Genomic DNA, 23,397 nt, shown 5'->3' on the forward strand with positions numbered 1-23,397 from the left:
ATGATTATGGCTCACAGTCCATTTTCATAATATTCAAATTTTCTGAGATTTTGAATTTGGGTTTTTACAAGCTGAGCCATAATAATCAAAATGATAATAAACAAAGGCTACATATGTCACTTTGCATGTAATGAGTCCATCATATATTAGTTTCACAGTTTAAGTTGAATAACAGAAGTGAATAGACAAAAGGACAAATCTGTGAAATTTCTATAAATGAGTCACACTTTGCTCTTTTGTACCTAAGTTTTGTTTCGGCGAAAGTGGCAAAAGTGTGTCCTGCTCCCATGTAAATACCACACTATTACTGTGACGGAACGAAAAGTGCGATCAGAAAAGAGGTGCAACTTAGCAGGCCTAAACTAAACTAGCGAAACATTTGAAAAAGCTTCGAACTCTTCTTTCTCCCGAGATGGAGAAAAACAAAAATGAGTATGTTGAATATGCGACAGTGGTTTCCAGTCTATCCAACGATGTATTTATGCAGCATTGTTCTCAATAGAGAGCCTTGCAGGCTACTTTTTGTTTGCATTACATGGAGCAGTAATTCTGAAAAGTGACCCTGAAAGTAGTGAACCAGGGTTAACCTTTTAACCCCCACCTGAACTGAGCACATTCCAGTTTGGCTTTACCCAAATCTAAAAGCTTTTTGAAAAAAGCGTCACAATAGGGACCACCACTAAAGAGGTCCACCAAAAACAAACAAAATTGTGACAAAAACAGAACCAAAACGGGGATGAAAATGCAACAAAAGACTGACAAAAACGAAAGCTTTCAAATAAGGCGCTACACTGGCTTGAGTCAAGAAGCTTTTAAATTTGGGTAAAGCTGAACCGGAGATAATGCACTTGGTTAAGGTGGGGGATAAGAAGTTAAACTGGGATGTTAGAAATGTGTTGGAAATGAGTTTGGTCGTAATGGACAGTTTAAACTTTTGTTGTAGCCTGTCATTACTTTTACAGTTGTATAATGCCGTGTTTCATGTTGTGGGTATCTATGGAACCACATTTGCCACTATTTATAACTTCTACTGAAACAGTGTCTTTTAACTGCACATGAAACGGCTCCTAAAGCCTCCTCACTTGCTTTTTCTTTCTCTCCTCTACAGAACTCCATACGGCACAACCTGTCCTTGAACAAGTGTTTCCTCAAAGTACCTCGCTCCAAAGACGACCCCGGAAAAGTACGTATTCCTTCAACAATGCTGCCTCACAATAAATATGCAATCCCGCCTCATCCCGCTTTACAAACAAGCCGAGATTAGCCGGCTGCACGTGCCGAGCGGTGCCCTTATATGCCTCTCCCGAGCCTTTAAAAGCGCCGTAACCAGCCTCCGTGGTGAATTGCTAATGCGTTCCTCGCTGTGCTCTGTTCCCGTATTGATTGGGCCCAGTAATAATGTGGTAGAGGAGTAATGAATAATAAGTACATGTAGGTGCGTTCGCCGGAGACGCCAGACGTTCATGCTTTATTAGACCGTGTCCCGCTCCCATTCGCGCGGACACGAAGTGGGAGGAAGCTGAGATAAGTTTCCTCTGCTGTAGATACAACTATAGGAACAAGAATGTGAGCTCGGAACTAAAATGCGCTTCAGTTTATTCACGCAGTTTTTGTGTTTTAGGGTTGTTCTACCAACTTAGTATCCAGGGTCATTTTTCCGAATGCATTGTGGTTGTTGCTTGATTTGCTATTTATGTTTTGGATTCATAGTTCAGGTCACCTTGAACATTTCAAACACGTCCAGGTGCATTTCCATTTGAGAAAGAAGACTGAAATATAAACTGTTCAGGCGAGACGAGGCAGGTGAAAGCATTAATTCACGCAGTGGTCAATGTTGAGATTTGTAGTTTTCTCCCTTAAGTTCTTGGTTTTAATGTTGGAGATTTCATTGAGATAACTGCAACAGCACGGTCCCTCGTCTTTCACGCCCAGTCATTCACAAATATTGACATGTTTGGTGTCCACGTGTTGCGTTTAAAGGGATATTTCAGGATTTTTGACATAGGGCCTCATTTCCTAGTTACCCAGAGTGTTGCTGGTACCTGGAGATATTTGTTTTTGTAATTCATGCAGTTCTTATGTTTGAAGAGTTTCGTGGCGCAAGGCTAATGCAAGGCTAGCGCATTTCTACGATGTCAGCTAGCCTGCATTAAAAACAGTCTGACCCGCTCCACAGAGCACCTGAGGCAAATCACTTATAACGCCAGACTAACCATATAAATGTTTGTGTCGATAGAATAATTTTAACCATTTTGCATTTAAAATACCTTATATTTGAGCAGCATCAGCTTTGTGTTTGTATAAGCTACGCAGCGGTGGAGTGATCTGCTAGAAAATGGTCCCTCAAAATGCGATCATTCATGATGCAAGGTCAGTTATATTCAAAAAATTATTCTATCGACAAAGACATTTATATCTTTAGTCTGGCGTTATAAGTGATTTGCCTCAGGTGCACTTGTGGAGCAGGTCAGACTGTTTTTAATGCAGTCCAGCTGACATCGTAGAAATGCGCTAGCCTTGCATTAGCTTAGCGCCACGAAACTCTTCAAACATAACATAGGTATCAGCAACACTCTGGATAACTAGGAAATGAGGCCCTATGTCAAAAATCCTGAAATATCCCTTTAAGGCGACTGAGATGACGCTGTAATCCAAATAAGGTAATTTCCTTTGTGCGAGACCACAGCTGCATAAATACATGTGTCGAAATCTCGTTTTCTTTACACTCTCTTCACGACATCTCCACTTTAGTAGCTCTGACAGACTCCAAACTTAACGATAGTTTGAAAGTTCTTTTATTAGTGAGCTTTGGACTGCAAAAAACAAGGTAAAAATGTTCTACAGATTTTTGTTTCCACTAGACAAACATTTTTAGATTTTTCCAGTAATCTACAACAAATGTTTCAAAGTGTAACACAAAATAGTTGTATCGTTTTAACACCACATGGTTCAAACATGGGCTGCACAATCTGATGAAAAATGGACTTATGTTGAATGCTGCGATATTTTATTATAAAGTGTGTTTCAGTCGTGGTCTTCCCTTCCCTGTCCTGCCTGAAACTTGATTGGAATTGCCATTGATACTCGCTTTTTAGAATGTAGCCTCTGATTGGCTGACTCGGAATTGCTCTGAGGCTCGGCATCAAAGCAGAGCTGAATGCTGATTGGCTGCCTCCACAAAAAGTGGCAAAATGGCTCCTCCTCCTGGTGCTCTGTGTCTGTGACAGCGCTAGCGTTAGCATTAGCTGCTGTCACTGTGAAGCGACAAGAGGAAACTGAGACCAACATAATGGACTTCATTAAAAAATCAAACAAACTGAGGCACTCCAAAAGTAGAAATATTAAAAAGCCTTTATTTAAACATGGCCATGTTTAAATATGGCCATGTTTAAATAAAGGCTTTTTAATATTTCTACTTTTGGAGTGCCTCAGTTTGTTTGATTTTTTGCTGAAATGGATCCCTGCACTGAAGAGCACCCAAAAGACCAAACTTATACAACTCTTTACATCCACAATTTTTTCATAATGGACTTCATTTCAGTCCGGAACGACATCTTTTATGCAGCTTTCAAAATAATGTACTTTTTTGTATTAGAGACTTTTGTAGAGAGCTCCTCCTGCTTTAGCTGCTGTTAGCCACATGCAGTTACATCATGACTCAACAGCTCAGAGTTAGCCCTAATGTGGGCCTGGTTTCTTTGTTTAGTCCTAGTTTAGACCTGGCTTAGTTCTGGTTTAGTCACGGATTTTCTTTGTTTAGTACAAGTTTTGCATTGTTCCAGTTTAAACTCTGTTAGCGTTTGGACTTAAATATTAGGCCTAATGAAATGTGTAAATAAATATTACATGCACCAAAAGCCTGTGTGTAAAAATGTAGGGTACAATGTGGGTGCACGTTTTTGCAGGTCCGTGATACAGAATAGAAAATATCATGAGCTTCATCTTTTTGAAAAACCACCAGCCGCTCCTGGTTCACATAATATAACCATAATAATATTACACTTGTATTGTAATCTACAAGTCTCTGTTGACAAGTTTCTCAAAGCTCTTTAAGTGAAAAATAAATAAATATAGGACTGAAGTGTTATTGCAACCCTAGTTCCGACTTGGTACGCATTAACAGCTTTGTATTATGTAAATGTTTTTGTAACCTTGTGTAAATCAACGTTACAACACTTATCAGTACTTATATTGCGTTTTTCCATCATGGATGTTGAGAAGTCGGCCTGAACGCTACAGCACTACCTCTCCAACCTCCTCTTTAATTTAAGAAACAACTTTCTCTGCTTCCGTTACTAACAAACTTCTCATCTTGTGCTCTGCCGGTCTGCTCTCATTCACTGTGAAGGCGAGAGAGCGAGGGGGAGACGGCGGGGATTTGGAAGCCATTGAAAAATGAATTGAGAGGGAAGGAGCTTTAAATAATTCAAACCTAAAATCCTTGGGCTCGGCGTATGGGCCTATAGTCTGCTCGCGGAGACACAAAGAGGCGCGCTCCCCTCCCCTGATTAGCCGATTCGACCTGAGCTGCACCTTAATTCAGGCCCCGGATCGAAACGGTCAATATCTCTGCGTGGAAGAGGGGCACGCACCTCTACGGAGAGAAACACTGAAGAGGAGAGGCTAAATCATGCATGTGCTAACGCTAATTGGCTGTGTACTGCTCAGCGAGGTGGGACCGACAGACCGAGAGTGTGTGGCCTAGATCAGACCCGGCCCTACAAGTGAACGAGATGAGAGAGGAGAGGAGAGGAGAGGAGAGGGGGAAGAGGTAGAGCAGCATCTAAAAGCAATTGATTTTTCTTATTGTATGTGCTCCAGCGGTGGTTTTGGAGTTTGAAAAGGGAGTTGCTGGCTGGTGGTGGGTTTTTTTTCGGAGAGGGCCAATTTAAGAGCAGGCTGAGGAGAGGTCGAAAAATAAGTGAAATTTGAGGTTTAGTTTGGCGCGTTGCGAGTTAATGCAGTGGAAAAGCAACGTATCAACAGGGATATACAGCGATGAATGTGCGGGTTCAGGAAGCGTTCGTCATATCCCCTGTTTTTAAGGAAATGTTTTTTGAAAGGATTTTTAGGCAGACGAGACAGCACAGGGTGAAAGGAGGTGAAGAGCGGGGAGAGACATTGTGCGACGTGTAGGAGCCGGGCCCGTGACGCTGATGGACAGAGTAGCGCTTGAATAGTGCGTTTGGCGTCGGGACCCACAGTCACCCTGGCAGGACGAGCCGCAACCCAAATATGACTTGGACTTGTAAAATATAATGCTACCTGTTGTCTTTGCCTCCAAAAGGTTTGGTGAATAAGCATTAAATCAGCCAAGAAAGGGGAAATTATGATAAAAAACAACCCGATGACTAGAGGTCGACCGATATGGGTTTTTCTAAGGCCGATGCCGATGTGTTCGGCCGAGATTTTCCAAATGTCTGGTCTATAATCCTGTAAAAAAATTAAATACCACTCCAGCAGTGGCCAATTTTATTTTATTATTTTAGGTGATTCAACCATAGTTTTGTCCCAGCTTTGATGAGTTGCCGTTAGCATTAGCATACTGAAGTAAACATTAGCATGCTGTTGCTAGCTGCGGCATTTTGAGCGGTGATCAAAAACACAATTGCAAAGGTTAAAGCTCCGCGATTGAATTCTCCAGGTTCTGAGCTTCAAAATAAGTGAAACTTGTATTAAGAAACTTGTAGCTAAGATGTTTCTCTGTTCCCCCGAGGCCTAGGAAGTTGTGGGAGGACTTGTTTTGCCTTGACTTCGCTCTCGATATATCGGTCGACCTCTAACGATGACGGTCATTTTAACAGATTCAAGTAGTGATTCTATACTTTTTTCTGCACAAAACTGAAAAGAAATGTTTTCTGGGAATGGCTCGCGACCCACTGAAAACAGTTCCGTGACCCACTCTTGGGTCCCGACTCACCAGTTGGGAGCCACTGCTCTAGACCAGTGGTTCCAAACTTTTTTTGTCCCTCATACCCCTTGAGTTGTTCATTTATGCTCCGAGTAGTTAGTTTAGTAGTGTAATGTTCGAAATGAAGCTAAAATACTCTTAAAGTCAAACCTTTTCCTGAAAAACATCAAAAACATTAAAAACATCATTAAAAATTAACTTTTCTTTCAAAGTAATATTGAAATTCTCCTCAGTTTCACCTTCTTTTTTTTTTTCTTTTTTTTTTTAATCTGAGGTCATTTCAAGGGAACACTTATTTCAATCTTTAGCAACTGAGAAACTCTTAAAAAAGTGTCTGAGTCTGTTAAAATGACTGGTGTTGTTTTGATCATGATTTCTGCTTTATTTCAAGGTTTTTCAGGTTCAAAGTGTATTTTATTTGTAGGTTGGAATAAATACTCCTCTTTCGGTCGCCGTGCTTTGAGAACCACTGATGTAGAGGCTACACATTTCTGTTTCATGGACAATGAAGAGACCTGAGCAGTTATGAAAAACAGTCCAATGAAAGGCAGCCTATTGGTAAATGTCAGAAGTGTCCTGTCAAATAAGGCTTATAGCCCAAAACTACTACTTATGCCTTCTTATTGAAGAAGATGACATATCACTTGTTCATGTACTGTAGGGTAGAAGATCTTTATTTATATGGTACATATAATAAAAGAAATGAAAACCCTGTGACTCCACTACATCCAAGGACTTACTTAATGGTCCTTCTGCCAAGTATCTCCTTTGTCACTCGATCAATGACAATATGAGCAAAGGAGACTGTATTTTAAATGTGACTTTATTTTTCTGGTAAAACTCAAAGGCACATTATTCCCCCCAAGTGTCTTCATAATAGCGTCCTGCACACTGACATGCGAATGAACAGCCAATCTCCTGTCAAAATCAAATATAACAGGCACACTTTCTGCGGAGAGGAGAATCGGTTCAAAATGTTGACTTTCACAAAATGTGTGCCTTTTGTTTCAGGGTTCATACTGGGCCATAGACACCAATCCCAAAGAGGACTCCGCGCCCAGCCGACCCAAGAAGAGGCCGCGGTCAGGAGAGAGGGTGAGTGATGCAAGCCACATGAAAGCAGAGTGACAGAGTGCAAGAGCGGTCTAATACAAGAGGTTATTGGTTCAATCTATCCTCTATCCAGTAACCAGCCCTATATCCGCTCTAATGGAGACAGTATAGCGGTGTTTTCCTAGATAGTACAGAATTAGTGAATCTATGTCCAAAGAAATAAGGAAGTTAATTATTTGAGTTCACAATCATAATGTTAAACAGCAGGTATTACATTACGTATTATGTTGTATTTTTTTGCATGTTATATAAATTAGGTCGGGGCAATTAATGGAGATTTGTCTAAATTCAAGAATCAGCTACATGTGTTGATTCATCATGAAAAAATACAATAAAATCAAAAATCGAGATCAATCAAGATGTGAAAAATAAATAAATGTATTAAAATGTTTTACACTTGAAATGACGATAAATAATAATAACATTTAACAGTGTGTGTAATGTACTTGGTGTAGTGCAGACCATGTGAACTCTGTCGAGATCAATGCCAAAAACCCCAAAATATCCATACTTGAATACTCATGTCTGTCTGACTGATTGGATTTTTTTTTTTTCTGATCCTTTTGACATGCCAGATCAGGTTTGTCTTGATGTGAGGCAGTGAGGGACTAGCGTTTTGAAAGCAGATGAAGACTCAAACGTGTGCTAACAAAACGCTTATGTGCTCGATGGGAGAAAACCGCTACAACATAGTTCAAAGCGAAACACAATGCAAGCTTATTAAAGTTTCCTTTGTCATCATTACAGTACACGCTTCCTCATACATTATACAGTAATTCAAACAGCCAGCAGGGTGCATGCTGGGTAATTTTCCCTCTGCCACAGGAGCAGCGGGGAGAGCAGACGAGAGGTAGATTTTAGGAAATTGACTGACAGCGGTGGCGTCTATAAATATATGTAAGTCATTAACCCCAAAGAGAGACGCGGGGTTAAGCTTCCCCCGACCGGATACGACACTTACTCTGCTGCGTTTATGGAAAATCATTACCACACTGCTGAAATTATACTCTTTTAATAGCAGCTTTAGATGGGGAAAATAATAAACAAAGGACAGCTTTCCATTACTAGATGATGTTTTACTGGAAATGATGATTTAAAAATACTGGCAAACTCCTTAGCGTCACGCAGAGGCACATTTCCCTCGGTTGTATACATTGTTTTCTTACAGGAAATCGCGGTGCCTATCAGTTTTAATTTCGTCGACTAAAATATTTAGTCTTAATTTTAGTCATTTTTGCCGACTAAAATTGGACTAAAGCTAAATGAAAAGTTTCTTGTGAGACTAAAACTATGACTAAAATGTCCATATATTTTAGTCGACTAAAATAAGACTAAATAAAAATGAAAAGGAGAGACTAAAATCATCCAAACTTCTACTGACCGTCTGAAAGAGCCTCAGATCATATAAATTCTCTACCAAATGAACAGGTTTGTGCTTTATTCACGTGGAAGCAGCTCCATTAAGTCGAGGACCTTGATTAAATATGATTATAATGAATATTATAAATGCTAAGTCGACTAAATTGACATACAATTTTAGTCGACTAAAACTAGACAAAAATTGAAAAGTGTTTTTTGACTAAATCTTGACTAAAATTTATTACATTTTAGTCAAAAGAATAAGACTAAAACTAAAATAAAATATGTCAAAACTAACACTGGTGCGTATTTGACCCCAGTGACTGTATGGGTGGCACAAAATCCAAAGAGCGCATTTCACAATCAGGGGCCATCGCAAACCTTCATCCATTCAAGATTCCTGCAACTGTAGGGCAACTGCACCAACAAGCGTCACACTCATCTCGGATCTGACTTTGCAGCGAGTGGCTGCACGCAGCTGAGCAGAGGGACAGCTTTGTTTCTTTCAGCTTTATTAAACATTGCGCGCCGCATTGCGCAGTAAGCTTTTGCGGGACAAACCACCAGCATGGGAAAGGCGGCAGCGCTACATCATCGCCATGGGAGTCTTTCCACACCCTGTCCTGCCCTCTTTCTGCCCCAGGTATGATGCTGAAGATTGCACTACTCGTCTGCGCAATCGTCTGCTCTAGCTTGCGCAAAAAAAGATCTGGCCCAAAAAGTTGCATTGTGCACCTTTAATGACAGGAGTTTTACAGTGATGTAAAACCATTTACATAGCTACTTTTCAACAAAAGTCCTCCAAATGCCGTCAGTAACAGGAAAAACTAATTTGACCGTAAGTCGAACTATAATAATAATAATAATGCATTGGTTTTATATAGCGCTTTTCTGGACACTCAAAGACGCTTTACATTGCACTATTCATTCACTCCATACTTGGTGGTGGTAAGCTCCTATTGTAGCCACAGCTGCCCTGGGGTAGACTAACGGAAGCGAGGCAACCAGTCTGCGCCATCGGCCCCTCCGACCACCACCAACCACTCACTCACTCACTACATTCGCTAGGCTTCCTGGTGTTACTAAACGGTCTCTCATCCAAGTCCTGCCAGGTCCTTCCCTGCTTAGCTTCCAAGGTCTGACGGGATTGGGCAGAGCAAAGGCGGTATGGGCAACAAATTACTAAACAAATTAAACGAATGAATTGATTTGTTTAAGTTGTTTACTTGCATGCATAGATTTAATAATTAGAGATCCCAGCCCCATTCATTGTAATGGTCCTGAGTGGTCTGTGAAAATGAACATGGCTGCTCAATCTCCTCCTACGAAGCCTGCTCCTTAAAAGGGCAAAAAGGCGGGAACCTCGTGGGCAGGCGGACCGGCTACGAGCCTCCACAGAGCTCCAGCCTGTCCATCAGGCTCTGGACAAGTGCAGAGGTACAAAGGGTGGGTAAAAATATGTCACATGGGTCATAGTCATTTTTAGAAAAAGAAAAACACTTTGGAGCCAGGCTTTTAAGCAGTGATAGGGAAGGTCAAAGTGCTCATTGAAACGCTGTCTTCCAAGTGTCTTTTGGAGTCGCCCCTGGCCACAAGGTGTTACAGCAAAGTCAGCTCCCCGCCATGAGGCCCAAAGAGAAGCGCATTCCTCGCCCATTGGTTGTTTGTCATGTTACTTTGCGCTAATGTGGTGTAACTGACCGACGTGGCTAAATGCAGCAGCAGATCTGTTAGTCTGGTCAGCATCTCCTCCCATCTCTAAAATCCCTGCAGTAGAAATGGATTTGTTAGGACAAAACTGTAAATTGGGACGCACCAAAGTCTAGCATTAATCGCTTCTGTAGACAATCGTTGAGCTTTCTACCTTGTTACATTGTGGTCCCGTCATCAAAAAACATACCTGGAGTTGGGTCATTAGCTACGCAGAAGGGGAGCTAGGGGAGGGCGGGGGGAGGGGCTTATGGAGAATGTGCTTGTTGAACTAGGAAGTAGGGCTCAGGGTGAATTTGTACAAGCCGTCTTAGATCAATATACTATTTTCTAACCAGTAAAGCAAGATAATGATCTATATGTGTTTGAGATTACTCGCAATAAATATCTTTAAAAAGCATAATGCCCTTGCTTTAAAGGCACACTGCGTAACATTTTGGATCATACTGTTGCCAACAATATGAAACCTCCTTGTGCTCCTCATGACCGACTATGCACGGAAATGTTTTTTTTTTTTTGCCGTGGATAATCAAAGAATGGATATGGAAGAGGGCCGAACCCAGGGCTCTTCAATTACTTTTTTCATTGGGCCAGATTGGTTGGAGGTCATTGGCCATTGGGTCGGTCAGTTAGTGAGCCAGCAAACGTATTCATATTTTTGGGATAAATAAATGAGAATTTCATTGTCATCACTGCTTGGATAGAATAGTGTTTTAGATTCCAGCATTTTAGGCTTTAAAAACATTGCAATAACAGATTTTTACAGAATAAAAGAGAGCCTAATAATAAACGAAGACTACTCAGAACTAAACCAGGATTAAGCCAAGGGGAAAGACATGCAATACCAGGGCTAAGGCAGGACTAACTCACATCTAAACCAGGCCTAATACAGAATGAGAGAGTACATGTGAGGACCAAGTAGCCCAAGACCAGTACAACCTAAACAACAAGACTAACTCCTGCTCAGTCTCTGCACCTCAGCGATGAGGGGACATACGCTGAAAAACACCTGAGCCGCTGTTCTGTCCAGACCTCCTTTATAATTATAAAAAGAAAAAAAGTGAAAGAAACGCTCGATGGAGATGTTGTGCTCATTCGCATATTCAGGGTTTCTTTTTTACCCGTTAACTTCCTCGAGAGAGGAAGCAAAAATGCACCTGTCAAATGAATGACTCGGATGTTATTTAGCGAAGTTAGAGCCCAGAGAGCGAGGTTTGACCGGTTGAACACGAGGGCTAGTTGGTGCAGTGCAGTTTTCCAAAACCACTCACCATCAGCTTCATCATCCGCTTTAAAAAACATCCACAACTTAACTGGTGTCCGTTGCCTGAAAGTAGCTGGTCAAGCCCTTTGTAACGATGAAGACAGGGAAACACGCTGCATCTGCCGCGGACCGCGAAGAATCCTGTTACTGCATGGGAACAACAAAACAACAACAAAACTCCAAAAACACAACTGTCTTTGTCAGTCCGTCCAACAATCACCTCCTGTTTTCTCAGATTAGCCCAGATGAGCCCGCGCCCCGCCCACTTTTGCCAATTTTTGCTTTGTCTCTGCACTTCCGTTGTATTGACACTTCCGGTCGAGCGTGAAGCCCGTTCATTAAACGGAGAACGAGGGAAAATGTTGCTGCTAAAATCTGATTAGTCGATTGATTTGTGTAAAATGGCCAATGTTCATTTGCACCAATATGTCAACACTGCAACGTTTCTCCGTGCGGCCTAAAAACGGCTTTGTTTTCGTGTAGTAAATGATTTTATGTGGACTTTTCCAGTCCCATGTTAACTCATAGGAGAAAAGGGGCGGGCACAATTCATGGCGGCGCCCACTGGAACTTCCGGAATAAGGTGAATAGGAGATGATGCTACTCAAAGCAGCGCAATTCCGGTGCAAACACTCCACGGAGCGCCACGAACGCAGCCCGTATAATGCCAAAAAAATATATATATTTATGGAAAATGAGGCGCGGGCCAGATTTAATTGGGCCGCCTATTGAGTAGGCCTGACCTAACCTGTTTACTTTACAAGTCAGGTCTTAGGCGAGGTGAGCCGCTCACACCAAATGCATTGGTTTGATTTTTTTTAGGTATTTCTTTATAGTAAAAATGTATGTAAAAAGTAAATGCTTGTATTTTATTCAGTAAAATGTTATGCAGTGTTGCTTTAAAGGGGCTAGAAGCAAGTTTGCCATTTTACAATCACTACTGCCATCTCAGGTCATATGTGTAACTGCACCTTCTATATTAAAGGGGGGGTATTATGCAAAATCTACTTTTTCAAGCTTTACATCATGTTACGTATTTTTGAGTAATCTGTAAACACTCTGATGGCAGCCATTTTAGGGATAGGTTTGAGGGATAGGAGTCCTCCTAGGAACGCCCCCACCTCCTGGAGACGCCTCCGAGCTTTCGTCACCAGCCAAGTAACCAACCACTGCTCCTCAGCAGAGCCCCCTCCCCACTGATGCCACAGACAGCGTGTGGAGGGGGCGTGTCGGAAAGAGTCAGAGAGGCAGAGGCCTATTTCAAGACATTCACTACAGCCATTTTGAGAGAGCAATTTTATACAAGGCAGTTATTCTAATTTACTGCATTTACAGACCAACAGAAGGTTTCGTCATCATTGTAGTGTGCTATAGACTGGTGCTATGTGATTGAAAAAAGCATAATACCCCCTCTTTAAGCTCTGCATGACGGCTCTTCGGACCCAAAATAACACCTTTTTGAGTGACAGTGCAGGATTTTAGAGGCAGTTGTGGTGAACAGGTCTGGGCTCATTCTACACATTAGGACATGGCTGGAACATGTAGGGGGAGGAAAATACATTATTTTAGCATTTTTAAACTCTGTATAGTCCCTTTAAATGTCTGACCCTTAGTTGAAAGGTTCACATTTACCTTTAAGATACACTTCTTTGGGGGCTCCCATTGTTCGTATCTCTGAGTTCGCAATTAAACAGCATTCCAGGGCAATTTTACAAGTCAGAGCTCGGAAATTTACCATTTACCAGTTGCCTGGAACGCAGCATAACATTCATAAGGACTGACTTAGGAGTGCTGTATACTCTACGGTTGCCTGGTGACAGTTATGGAGTGTTTTCCTCTCCTTGCGTCACATCTTGCTGCCCATTTCCAGTAAAGTAAGATAATGATAAACACCACGAAAAACGATCAAACCAGGCTTTGTTAAATCTTGATGAGAATTATGTTAACTAAGGTGAAACGAGTAGTCTGGCCTGTCACACGTAAGGATGGCGAGGAGTAAATTGCACACCACCAACCCAATTTTGCATGATTTTTTTTAATCTTTGCATAATCTTACCACACTTCACTTTCAGCGCTCCCGTTTGTGGCTGTAGCTTTAGCCCGTCTCTCGGGAGCTCGAAAAGTGCACATTCACCGTCGCTGGGAGGTACAGCCGCGACGAAATGAGAGAGAAATGGAAGGGAATTTGAGGGATTTAAAAAGACATCAAGGTAAAAAGTCCATTCGTGAGAGTGAGGGATGGATATGGGGAGAGCGGAGAGAGAGAGAGTGCGAGCGAGAGGCTGGTGTTCTGCCTAATTACCGCAACAGGCCCCCGGGCTGCAGTTAGACATATTTTCTTCACCAGCGACTTCTCTTTTTTCTATTTATTTATTTCTTAAAATCACAAACATTAATTAATTGCGAGCCTTGTCATCTCGTTTTTACACGGATGGACCCTTACGACCCTTTCTCTCACGCATCAGTGGGATCGCTGGCAGACATACTGGAGGCTGTCACACGGGGCCAAGCAAGAAACGCAAGAGGCCAAGAAATGCGGCCGGCCCACACTCGGGGAAAAAAGGCTTGTGTTTTGAACAGCGCTCTTTTAATTGGCTTGTTGGAAATACATTATTGTGTTGCACGGTTCGTTTTCCGATCAGAAGCTCAGTGGATGGGATAAGATATTAAACTTAGGACGACAGTGTATGTAAAGCTGGAATTGGCTGGTGGTTCAAATCCTGCAACTGTAATCTACCCCAACAAATATATAATCGTGGCCTGGCTCAAGGCTTCGTCGGCAAATAATGATCAAAGCAGCAGGTTGGATTAATTTGGATCTACAGGTCTAATGGAAAATACTACATATCTGTTTAGAGAATTCAGAGATTCAAAAGTGCTCTAAGAGAATTTATGCAAAACCTACTCACAATCAGCATCAAATCTCTCTTTTCCTATGAATAACTTTGTGGAACTCAGATGCTCAAATAAAAAAGATGAGTTGAATTGAATTGAAGGCGGCCATTTTTTTCTAGGGAGAGATTTATCTTGTTAGTTTTCTTTCATCTGAAAAGCTACTCTCAACTTGGTCCACATAACATCAATGTATAGAGACTTCTTGATGTATCAATAAGTACAGATACAGACGGCAACTTGGAAACACCAAACGGGGGGAGGAGCTTCCCCTGCTACTACAACTACTTCCACATATGCTGAGTATGGATGTATTTTTGTACCAAGTAAAGAGAGAAATGGAAAGGAACAAAGCAACAGCCCAAATTAGTACATAAACAACAACCAGTAGTGCATAAAACGGGAAATGGCAACCAAAATGGTAATGTTACAGCCAGCTTTGAGTCCCGGCACAGCATTCATAAGAATCTGATTTTGACTCGACATTATGACTAGTGACCTTTGTGTGCTAAGTAAGCTACTGCGTAAGTTTTCCCTCTGGGTGCTTTTAGCAGTTCACTAAAAGGACGTTCTCGGCGCACGGAGAGGTGACAGTATGCTCAAGCGCTATGAGTACCGGCCCAGTTAAAGCACTGCCTACCACTGAAACATGCACAATAGGTGAGTCCTCCAGCCAGGTGATTCTAACCATCAGCCTGGCTCCACATCTGGAGATGGGTCGTCAGCCACTGCTCCAGCAGCATTGAAGGATGGGTCCAATGCGGAGGACAAATTTCCCTACGGGGACAATAAAGTATACCTTAAACCTTTGCTAAGTATACTTATAATTCTTCAGAAAACGAAGAAGAGTGAAAACCCAAACCCACGTAACACCTTTTTCTCAACGTCCCAGCAACGACCAACGGCATCGAGGCATTGAGGATGTTTTTAGCCTCGTATTTCTGCTCGATCACCCTCATCCACAACTCCTCGTCACCTCTTCGCCGTCTCCTTTCACTGCTCCTCTCCACAAACCCAGCCGCGCATTCCCCGTGAGTTTATCATAAATTAGAGATTGCATTGTTAGCGACCAATCCTCTTACAGTAAGCAGTTTGGGGACGCAGGCGCCTGCCGTGAACTGAAAGGACTGAAGAAAACGCATCAACTTTTAGTCCCTCATTTACCCTCGAGAAATACTCGTATCCTCACGCGCGCAGGGTAACCTAGTCAATGTCGCTGAATTATGTATGATACATTACAGACTCAAGCACTCAGCTCAAGCACAAATACTGAAAAATGTTGAACAAAAAGGTGACTTCAAGTACTCTACTTGTAGTTCTAGTATTGTCACAAATTTCTTAGCATCTCCTTTGTTCCTTGGAGCGCCCTTCACTGGCTGCAATGAAATTAGAAATGGTAGTTTTGAATGAACCGTGTCGAGAACAAAATACAATCCATCTTTTTTTTAGCATCGTGATTCCAAAAGCGTAGTTTGAGCTTTGTGGGACTCTTCCAAGGTTGTAGCCACTACGTAACAAAATCCAGGAAATGCAAATCGGTCGATATGATATCTCACAACGTCCGCCACTTTATTATGATTGGACAAAAACGCTACGTCCTGGTGTTTCTTATGCGAAAGACCATCTTTGCCATTCATTTCCATTTCCGTCTCAGCCCGGGCCCGGGGTGATTGCGCGGTGATTCAGGAGTTCGCTCATGCAGCAGAGATGGGTTCCCTTTAACCTTTGTCACTTTGAATTTGCCTCCTCATTTTGCCTGTCACCTCTCGCTTATTTCCACTAAAAGTACTTAACTAAAAACAAAAAACAACAAGGAACAAATGTTCAACTTAAGATTGGTGACTCGTTGTTTTTGGCAGTGATGGGTATTTGTAATTATTGAGTTTTCTTTCCCTGTCTTTGAACCAGCAGAATGTTGTAACATAAATATTGATGATGGTAAAGTCACTGGAATATGATAAAATGACTTTATGTCATATCTTCTTTGTGCATAGTAAATGAATGTATCTATTTCTTAAGTACGAAAGGGGGTAGGCTCTAACAAGCTGAAGCTTCTGCCTACTCCTTTTGAGCATCATATCCACGTTATTTATTTATCTATTTGGCTATTTATCTATTTGGCTATTCACCTATGCATGTATCTCTCTTTTGCTGAATTACTGTGCTGAACTCTGTTCCTATGAAGAACTTTGTGGAGCTCAGATGCTCAAATAAAAAAGATGAATTGAATTGAATTGAATTGAATTGAATTTCAGTCACTCGTGAGCATGTTCAGAGCGGCCAGGCTGTTTAATCAACACGTAATCTTGAGTAGGTGTACATTTATTTAATTGTGGCCTTGTTTTACCCCGATAAAGCACTTCAGGTACGACATCACAGGCTTTTTCAAAAACTTGAGTGTATTGTCTTCCAGGCGTCGACCCCGTACAGCCTGGAGTCCGAGTCTTTGAGGATGGATTGTATCATGTCCGGAGGAGCGTCCCCCACGCTGGGAATCAACTCTGTCACTAACAAGGTATGGACCACAGGGGGCGAGTAGAAGGAGTAGAAAATGACCTGGCATTTAGAGGTCCTGTGTTGGGCCTGACTTGTTAATTGGCGCTGGGAAAAGAGTTTGACCACGGACAGGATCAGAACACGTTTGGTAAAGGTTTTTGTTGACTGTGAAGTTCCGAGAAGCGTCCTCATAATCTCCATGTGACGTCAGCTGGAGTGTGGGCTGGCGTGTTGAGTGTGGAAGAGGGAGACGGACTGGATAATGAAACAAAACAAAAACACTCCAGGTAAGATGATAAAAATCTAATTGTGATCTGCTACTTTGGAGAGATTATTTAGTGTTCATTATTCCACACTCACTCTTCCCTTTGGTCAGTCTCATTGTGGTCAGAGTGAGTGACGAGGGAGGATTTCAGAAGAACCGGAAGGCTTTAGTTACTTCTTATAGGTTTCATGAAAATACAGCACGATAATTAATTGTGATCTGGGATATTACACAACCTTAACTCCAGGTATGTTCAGACAATGAAGCCTAGGCGTGAATTAAACCTGGAAGACACATTACAGCGTCACCTGACTTAACACTTCATCACCAGCCACACCTCCAGCTCAGCCTATCAGCGCCGCGACCACATCTTTGAGCGGCCAATCCTCGCCCAAGAATCCGCATTTAATTCTTTTGGATGAGACGGTGGAAGATTTTTGTGTGAAATGATAAGAGAGGAAAGCATTTGTTTTTGATTGAGATGAGGTTTGTGTAAAAGCAAGTTCAACTGAATCGAAAATCAAGATTGATCGACATGAGAAAAAAATGAAACGCAATGGTAACGCTTTATGTTAAAGGAACAGGCTATTGTTTTTACAGACTGAGATATGTTCTTACTTGAGCTTAGATGAGTTGATGCGTTCTTTGTGCGTGCCCTCAGTCATGCAATAAGACCAAAGATGTTGTTAGCATTTGGTCTCTCCCAATGTATTCCTACAAAGACCAGACAGCTACATATCAACTCATCTAAGCTCAGGTAAGAACATATCACAGTTTGGAAAAACAGTGTGCTCTCAGTCACGTAAAAAGGCCAAAGATGTTGTTAGCATTTGGTCTCTCCCAATGTATTCCTATGGCTCCAAATGGGGTAAAGTTAGAAGTGGCAAAGCTCTTTCATGGACACAAAGACCAGACAGGTTCGTATCAACCCGTCTGAGCCAATGGGCGCTGGCTGCTTTGCTTTATTCCCCCGACACTAGAGGCCGCCATTGCTACGCCATTGCTGTAGTACCTCCATATCGCCACTAGGCCCCCATTGAAAAGCATTGGAGTTTAGACACCTTAAAAACAACTTTAACGCCTGGTTTCAATTTTTTCAACACTAGACTAGGCTAGATATTCCTCCTGAGATAACGCTGGGTTAGTCAAAATTTAAGGAACCAGGCTGGTTTTCGTAAGAATAATTTTAGAAATGTACTTAATGGTACTTAATGAGGCTCGGACTGTTAGCATTGGAGCAGCGCGAGCTACACGTCACGCAAGGGCCGAGTCTACGGTGAAGTTCCCGCCCGTATGTCCTTTTTAGGAACATGCTTCGTCAGAGCTGGGGAGGGGGAGTCTGTAAATCCGCCATGAATTCCCCCACGACCGTGGTCATTATGGTAAACGGGGAGGAGTGAGCAGAAGCTGTCCATTTATATATACAGTCTATGGTCTAAGCTCAGGTAAGAACATATCTCTGTATGGAAAAACGGTGGCCTGTTCCTTTAAGGTGTGTTCGTTAAGTATTAATAAGGTATTCATAGGCATTAATAATATGCTTATCTTTTATCTGTTAACATACTAATAAGCCATTAATAATCGTCTTATTCATAGCCAACCCTTAACCTAACCCTTACCCTAACCCTAAAATGATTACTAATGCTTATTAATGCTTAATGAGGACACCTTAATCTAAATACCAACGCAATACCTTTTTTGCACTAGCTCCAACCCACCTCCACCCCATATATATATATACGATTTAGGACAAATAAAATGCAGTTATAAAACACACCAGCAGATATAGCAGAACGTTTGGAGCTTCTACATTATGCAGAGTTTTTCATACAATCATGAATGAAACAAAACACAACTCCGGATTTACTTAAAATGGCTAAAAGTTCAAAACCAAAGTCGATCTGACACGTGCCCTTAAAGATGCGATCATACTCGAGGTACTATTTTATCTTCCAAAAATCCGACACGCTCACCACTGAACTCTGGGCCGCGGGTCAAACGGCAAGCTCGTCTCGGAGCGACTTGTCCGCTTTAAACCCCGGCTCCACACACGTCAGTCTCACCTCTGGCCCCTGACCGCTGACCTGTGAGTGCGGCCCCTCTCACATCCCCTGCACTGCTCTGGGATTGTGGGGCCGTCTGACGATAGGCTGACAGCTTACTCTGCTGCTCCAGACGGTTCTTCCCTAAACCGTGTCCATACGAAGCACATTCATCACTCTTTTAGTCCTAAATGTGTATCTCTGTGCTCGTCTTTGTTTATGTGCAGCTGTAGTTAGTTAAAATGTAACAAATAAAGTGTCTCGCATCACGAAACATTATCACATCCTTTTGTTCAGTACTGTAAATCGCAACAGTTCTGGTGTTCGATTAAAATGATAAACGTGACCAATAAAAAAGTCACCACCTGAGTTTAACCCCTTAACTCCCACCTGAACATTTTATCCAGTGTGGCTTTACCCAAGTCTTAAAGCTTCTTGAAAAAAGTGTCAAAATAGTGACAGAAACGAGACCAAAACAAGGATGAAAATCCAACAAAAGAGCGACAAAAATTTGACAGAAAAGCGATGAAAAAGTAACAAAAAAGCAAACATAAGAACAACCAAAAAGTGATGAAAATGTTGCAAAAATGTGATGAAACCCAACAAAAATCGATTGGGAAAAAATGTCAAAAAACGACAATGTGAGGAAAAAGATCCATTTAGATGAGTTTTGTAGGTCTTAGCTTTCAAATGAGGTGTTACACTGGCCTAAATGCTGTGAGCGCATGGATTCGGGTAAAGCTGAGCTGGAGAAAATGCGCTAGTATAATTTGCATGGCTTCGTACCTCTTTCTGATTCCTGTCCCACTGAGGAATCAGAAAGAGGTACGAACTTTGTTTTCTAAGTAAGGAAAGCTGTCAAGTTCAAATAAACCACATCAATAAAAGGGAAATCAATATTGTTCCGCTTCAACTTGAAATATTATGATTGCAAAATGAAGTATGACTTTTAAGGTTTAGGTGTACTGTACTTTACAGCGATGGACCAAGTGATGGAGTTTTCCCCATAGATACAGACGGCATCTCATTTCAGCCATTTTCTGGTGGAATATGAACTTATTTATCACATAAATAAAGTCAAGTCTAAATCGGGCCCATATGGATATTTTCTCACAGCAGATTGTTCAGTAGAAGTGAAAAAAACGGCAGTTGTAGCAAGCGCTAGCTAACCGTTAGCATTAGCCCGATGCTAACATGTAGCATGAAGTTAGCATTCTCCGTTATTCATGTATTTATGGGCTGTTGAACCACTTTGCTCCTCCCCATGTCTTTGTTTCTTTATTTAGTGGAAACTATATTCATAATTCAGCATTTGTTACAGTAGTTTTTGAATAATTAGACAAAGTTTAGATTTTTTCAAAATTGTTTTCCCCCTTAACTGTTTTAAAAAATGACCATATATGGGCGATTCCAGAGATGCCGTCTGTATCTATAGCGTTCAGCGCGGGCTAACTGAAGCCCGTTCATGCTAGCAATTTGGCTGTTTTTTGGAGCCAGCTTTGAAATGGTAAATGGTCTCAACTTATACGGGGCTTTTCACACACCAGTGTACACAGACACTGGACAGGAGGGTGTAGCCTGTTGTGCATGTTTTGGGTCGATGCAGGAAACCCAAATCACCTGGAGGAAAACACATCCAGACATGGTGGAGAAACTTGGCCGCGTTGCCGCCTCCTGTCCCCGGGTTCCCTTTCATCAACGGCGTGAGAGACGTGTTCTAAGAGACTGACCTTCCGTGACTGTCTGTGCGCTCCTCTGTGCTCACCGCTGCAGACAGGGCCGCACAGCCAGGCCTTGGAGAGACGAGCTCTCCTTTAAAGCCCTATTCAGATGCTGTTAGTCACCACTATACATTTCAGAACAATGAGTCAGCTGCAGGAGCGTCAGCGATACCCGCCCACGCGCTCAGACAGGTGGCGTCTGCAGATGTAGCCTCCTGCTCCTCCACTCGCACTTCTTATTAGTATTCTCTGGGGATATAAGGTTGTTTTTGGATGTTGCGGTTCTATCAGATTCAGATATAACATATTCGGTATTGAGCTGAAATGAATGGAAGCCGCAACTATGACAAAAATCACTCAGAGCAATTGCCCCATCATTTAATCGAATGGGTTCATTGGGGGGGAGAAAGTTTTGAGAACTTCTGGATTGAACGGTGATGTGAATTTTCTTTGCTGGATCACCCACTGCTCCTGGGTTTGTTTTTGGATGAATATTTGAAGGTAAAGGGCAGTTCAGTGGGATCAGTGAGATAGAAGTCAGCGCAGTAGAGGTGGTGTGTGCTCTAAGATCTAATAAAGAGCGGGAAGTCGTGCGATAGGAGGATGTGCAATGCTGTTTCCACTGTTTGTCATTTCACATGTTTATTGCATGTGTTCAACGGTCTCAGTATGTACGCAACAAAAGGTCACATACGCTAATGTTTGGATGGACCGTCGGTATCTTTGAGTACAGCACACATTCACTGTTGTTTTAATAAACTTCAGTAACACCAAAAGATCCAGTGTTGCTTTCATTTTTCACCAAGATCTTGTTGTATTGACGATGAGGGAGTGTGCCTTCTCCAGCACGTCCCAAAGTTTCTCAATGGGGTTAAGATCTGGCCAGTCTATGTGTGAAAATGATGTCTCATGCTCCTGGGCCTGTAGTGTCTTTGTATAGCTTGTGTTTTTTGTGTAACATTAACCAGCCAGCGGGATCTGCAGATGGAAATTAGCCCACGGCGATAATCCGGCATATTTACATTTGTTTAAATGTTCATCAATATGCGCTGTCATCCCTTTGCTCTTAAAATGAACATAGTAGCCAAAGCTATGTTGTGCAGAAAGACCTGTAGTCTTTGTTGGATGTTTTGCAGTTTCAATGTTTTAAAGGCGCTATCCCAGATTTTTTTTCTCTTTTTTTTTTGTATTTGAAAGAAACTTGCTTTGTCTTCAAGTATATTGTAAACTCCGACATTACTGTTCTGTAATTATAAAGCATTTGGAACAATTTTATGTAATTGCAGGACAGTTTTCTAGCATTTCTGTGACAGTGACCCTGCAAAGTTACCCCACGAGTTGTGAAATGTGCCTAAACTTGACCCTGGGAAGAATTGGGATGTTGAAAATATATTAGCAAACACCACAACTGACATTTACATTTTTTGGCTTTAACTTTTATTCTTTGTGATTTTAAAAAAATCAGGAATAGAGCCTTTAATAGAAAACCAATTGATGTTGTTGCTTCTCATTTGCAAAGAGGACCACTCACTGTTTTCACTAGTCTACAAGCCTATATTTTTAATCTCATAACCGAGCACATTTTCTCCAGTTCGGCTTCACTTTGTCACGTTTTTGTTATGTTTTTGTCGCTATATTGTTGCGTTTTCGTTTCTTTTTTGCCACGTTTCTGTTACCACGTTTTAGTTACGTGATATCAGTCTTCTAAAAGAAAACAAAAATGGTCATTTCCTTCATCTACCATGAAGCGTTGAATGTTGTCCATTGAAGACCTCCCAGTCTGTTTGCCACACAGATATTTCTCGGTTTTGACTCGATGCTGCTTCTTAAATCCCGCACACGTATTCTCTGCGGCTTCGCCTTCTTTTACAATTAAACGTAGCCCGAAGGTAAAGGGTTCTGCTCTGCTTCACAAACGTCAAACTCAACTAAACCAACTCACAGGCATGTCTTTTAACACCGCTCTGATCCCGGGCCACGAGACAATGTTCCCCTTCATTCAGTCTTTACAAAAAAAAAACGTGTCAGGCTTGTAACATTTTGAAGTTTACGGCATGCGTTGGCTGCTTTACAGGGCGCTAGAGTTTTCAAACCACACAGAATATCATAATTGAGGCGCTCTGGCACTGAAAATGTTTATTGTGTAATGTGTCATGAAAACCAAATATAAAATATAGGGATGCACCAATCCGACACTGGTATCGGACATCAGAGCCGATACTGGAAAAAATACAATATTGGGTATCGGCTATAAATATCCAATACTGAACTGATACCAGTTTTGTCTCTCAACGCCTTGAAAATACAACTTTTACCACCTGAATCTAAGTGAAAAAGGGCATGCTGTATGTCATTGTAAAGCTAAGAACCTGGGGTTATTTAAACCTCTGCAAACGTCAGACCTTGGAAGCTAAGCAGGGAAGGGCCTGGTCGGTACTTGGATGGGAGACCGTTTGGGAACACCAGGAAGCCTAGCGAATGTAGTGATTGAGTGAGTGGTGATGGTCGGAGGGCCGATGGCGCAGACTGGTTGCCTCGCTTCCGTCTGTCTACCCCAGGGCAGCTGTGGCTACAATAGTAGCTTACCACCACAGAGTATGGAGTGAATGAATAGTGCAATGTGA

At 41.9% G+C, this 23,397-nt stretch overlaps 1 protein-coding gene across 2 annotated transcripts in view; it reads left to right on the top strand.

Moving 5' to 3' along the window:
* The window catches only part of LOC306964120 (forkhead box protein J3-like), an 85,916-nt gene that overhangs the window by 42,573 nt on the left and 19,946 nt on the right, over window positions 1-23,397 (top strand). For both annotated transcript variants that reach the window (XM_079558028.1, XM_079558029.1), the window contains 3 exons: window positions 1,109-1,183; window positions 6,923-7,006; window positions 16,663-16,764. In XM_079558028.1, the coding sequence (XP_079414154.1) occupies window positions 1,109-1,183; window positions 6,923-7,006; window positions 16,663-16,764 (261 nt within the window). The remainder of the gene's footprint in view (window positions 1-1,108; window positions 1,184-6,922; window positions 7,007-16,662; window positions 16,765-23,397) is intronic.

This window comes from Gobius niger, assembly GCF_951799975.1.
Source record: "Gobius niger genome assembly, chromosome: 6".
NCBI classification, from domain to species: domain Eukaryota; kingdom Metazoa; phylum Chordata; class Actinopteri; order Gobiiformes; family Gobiidae; genus Gobius; species Gobius niger.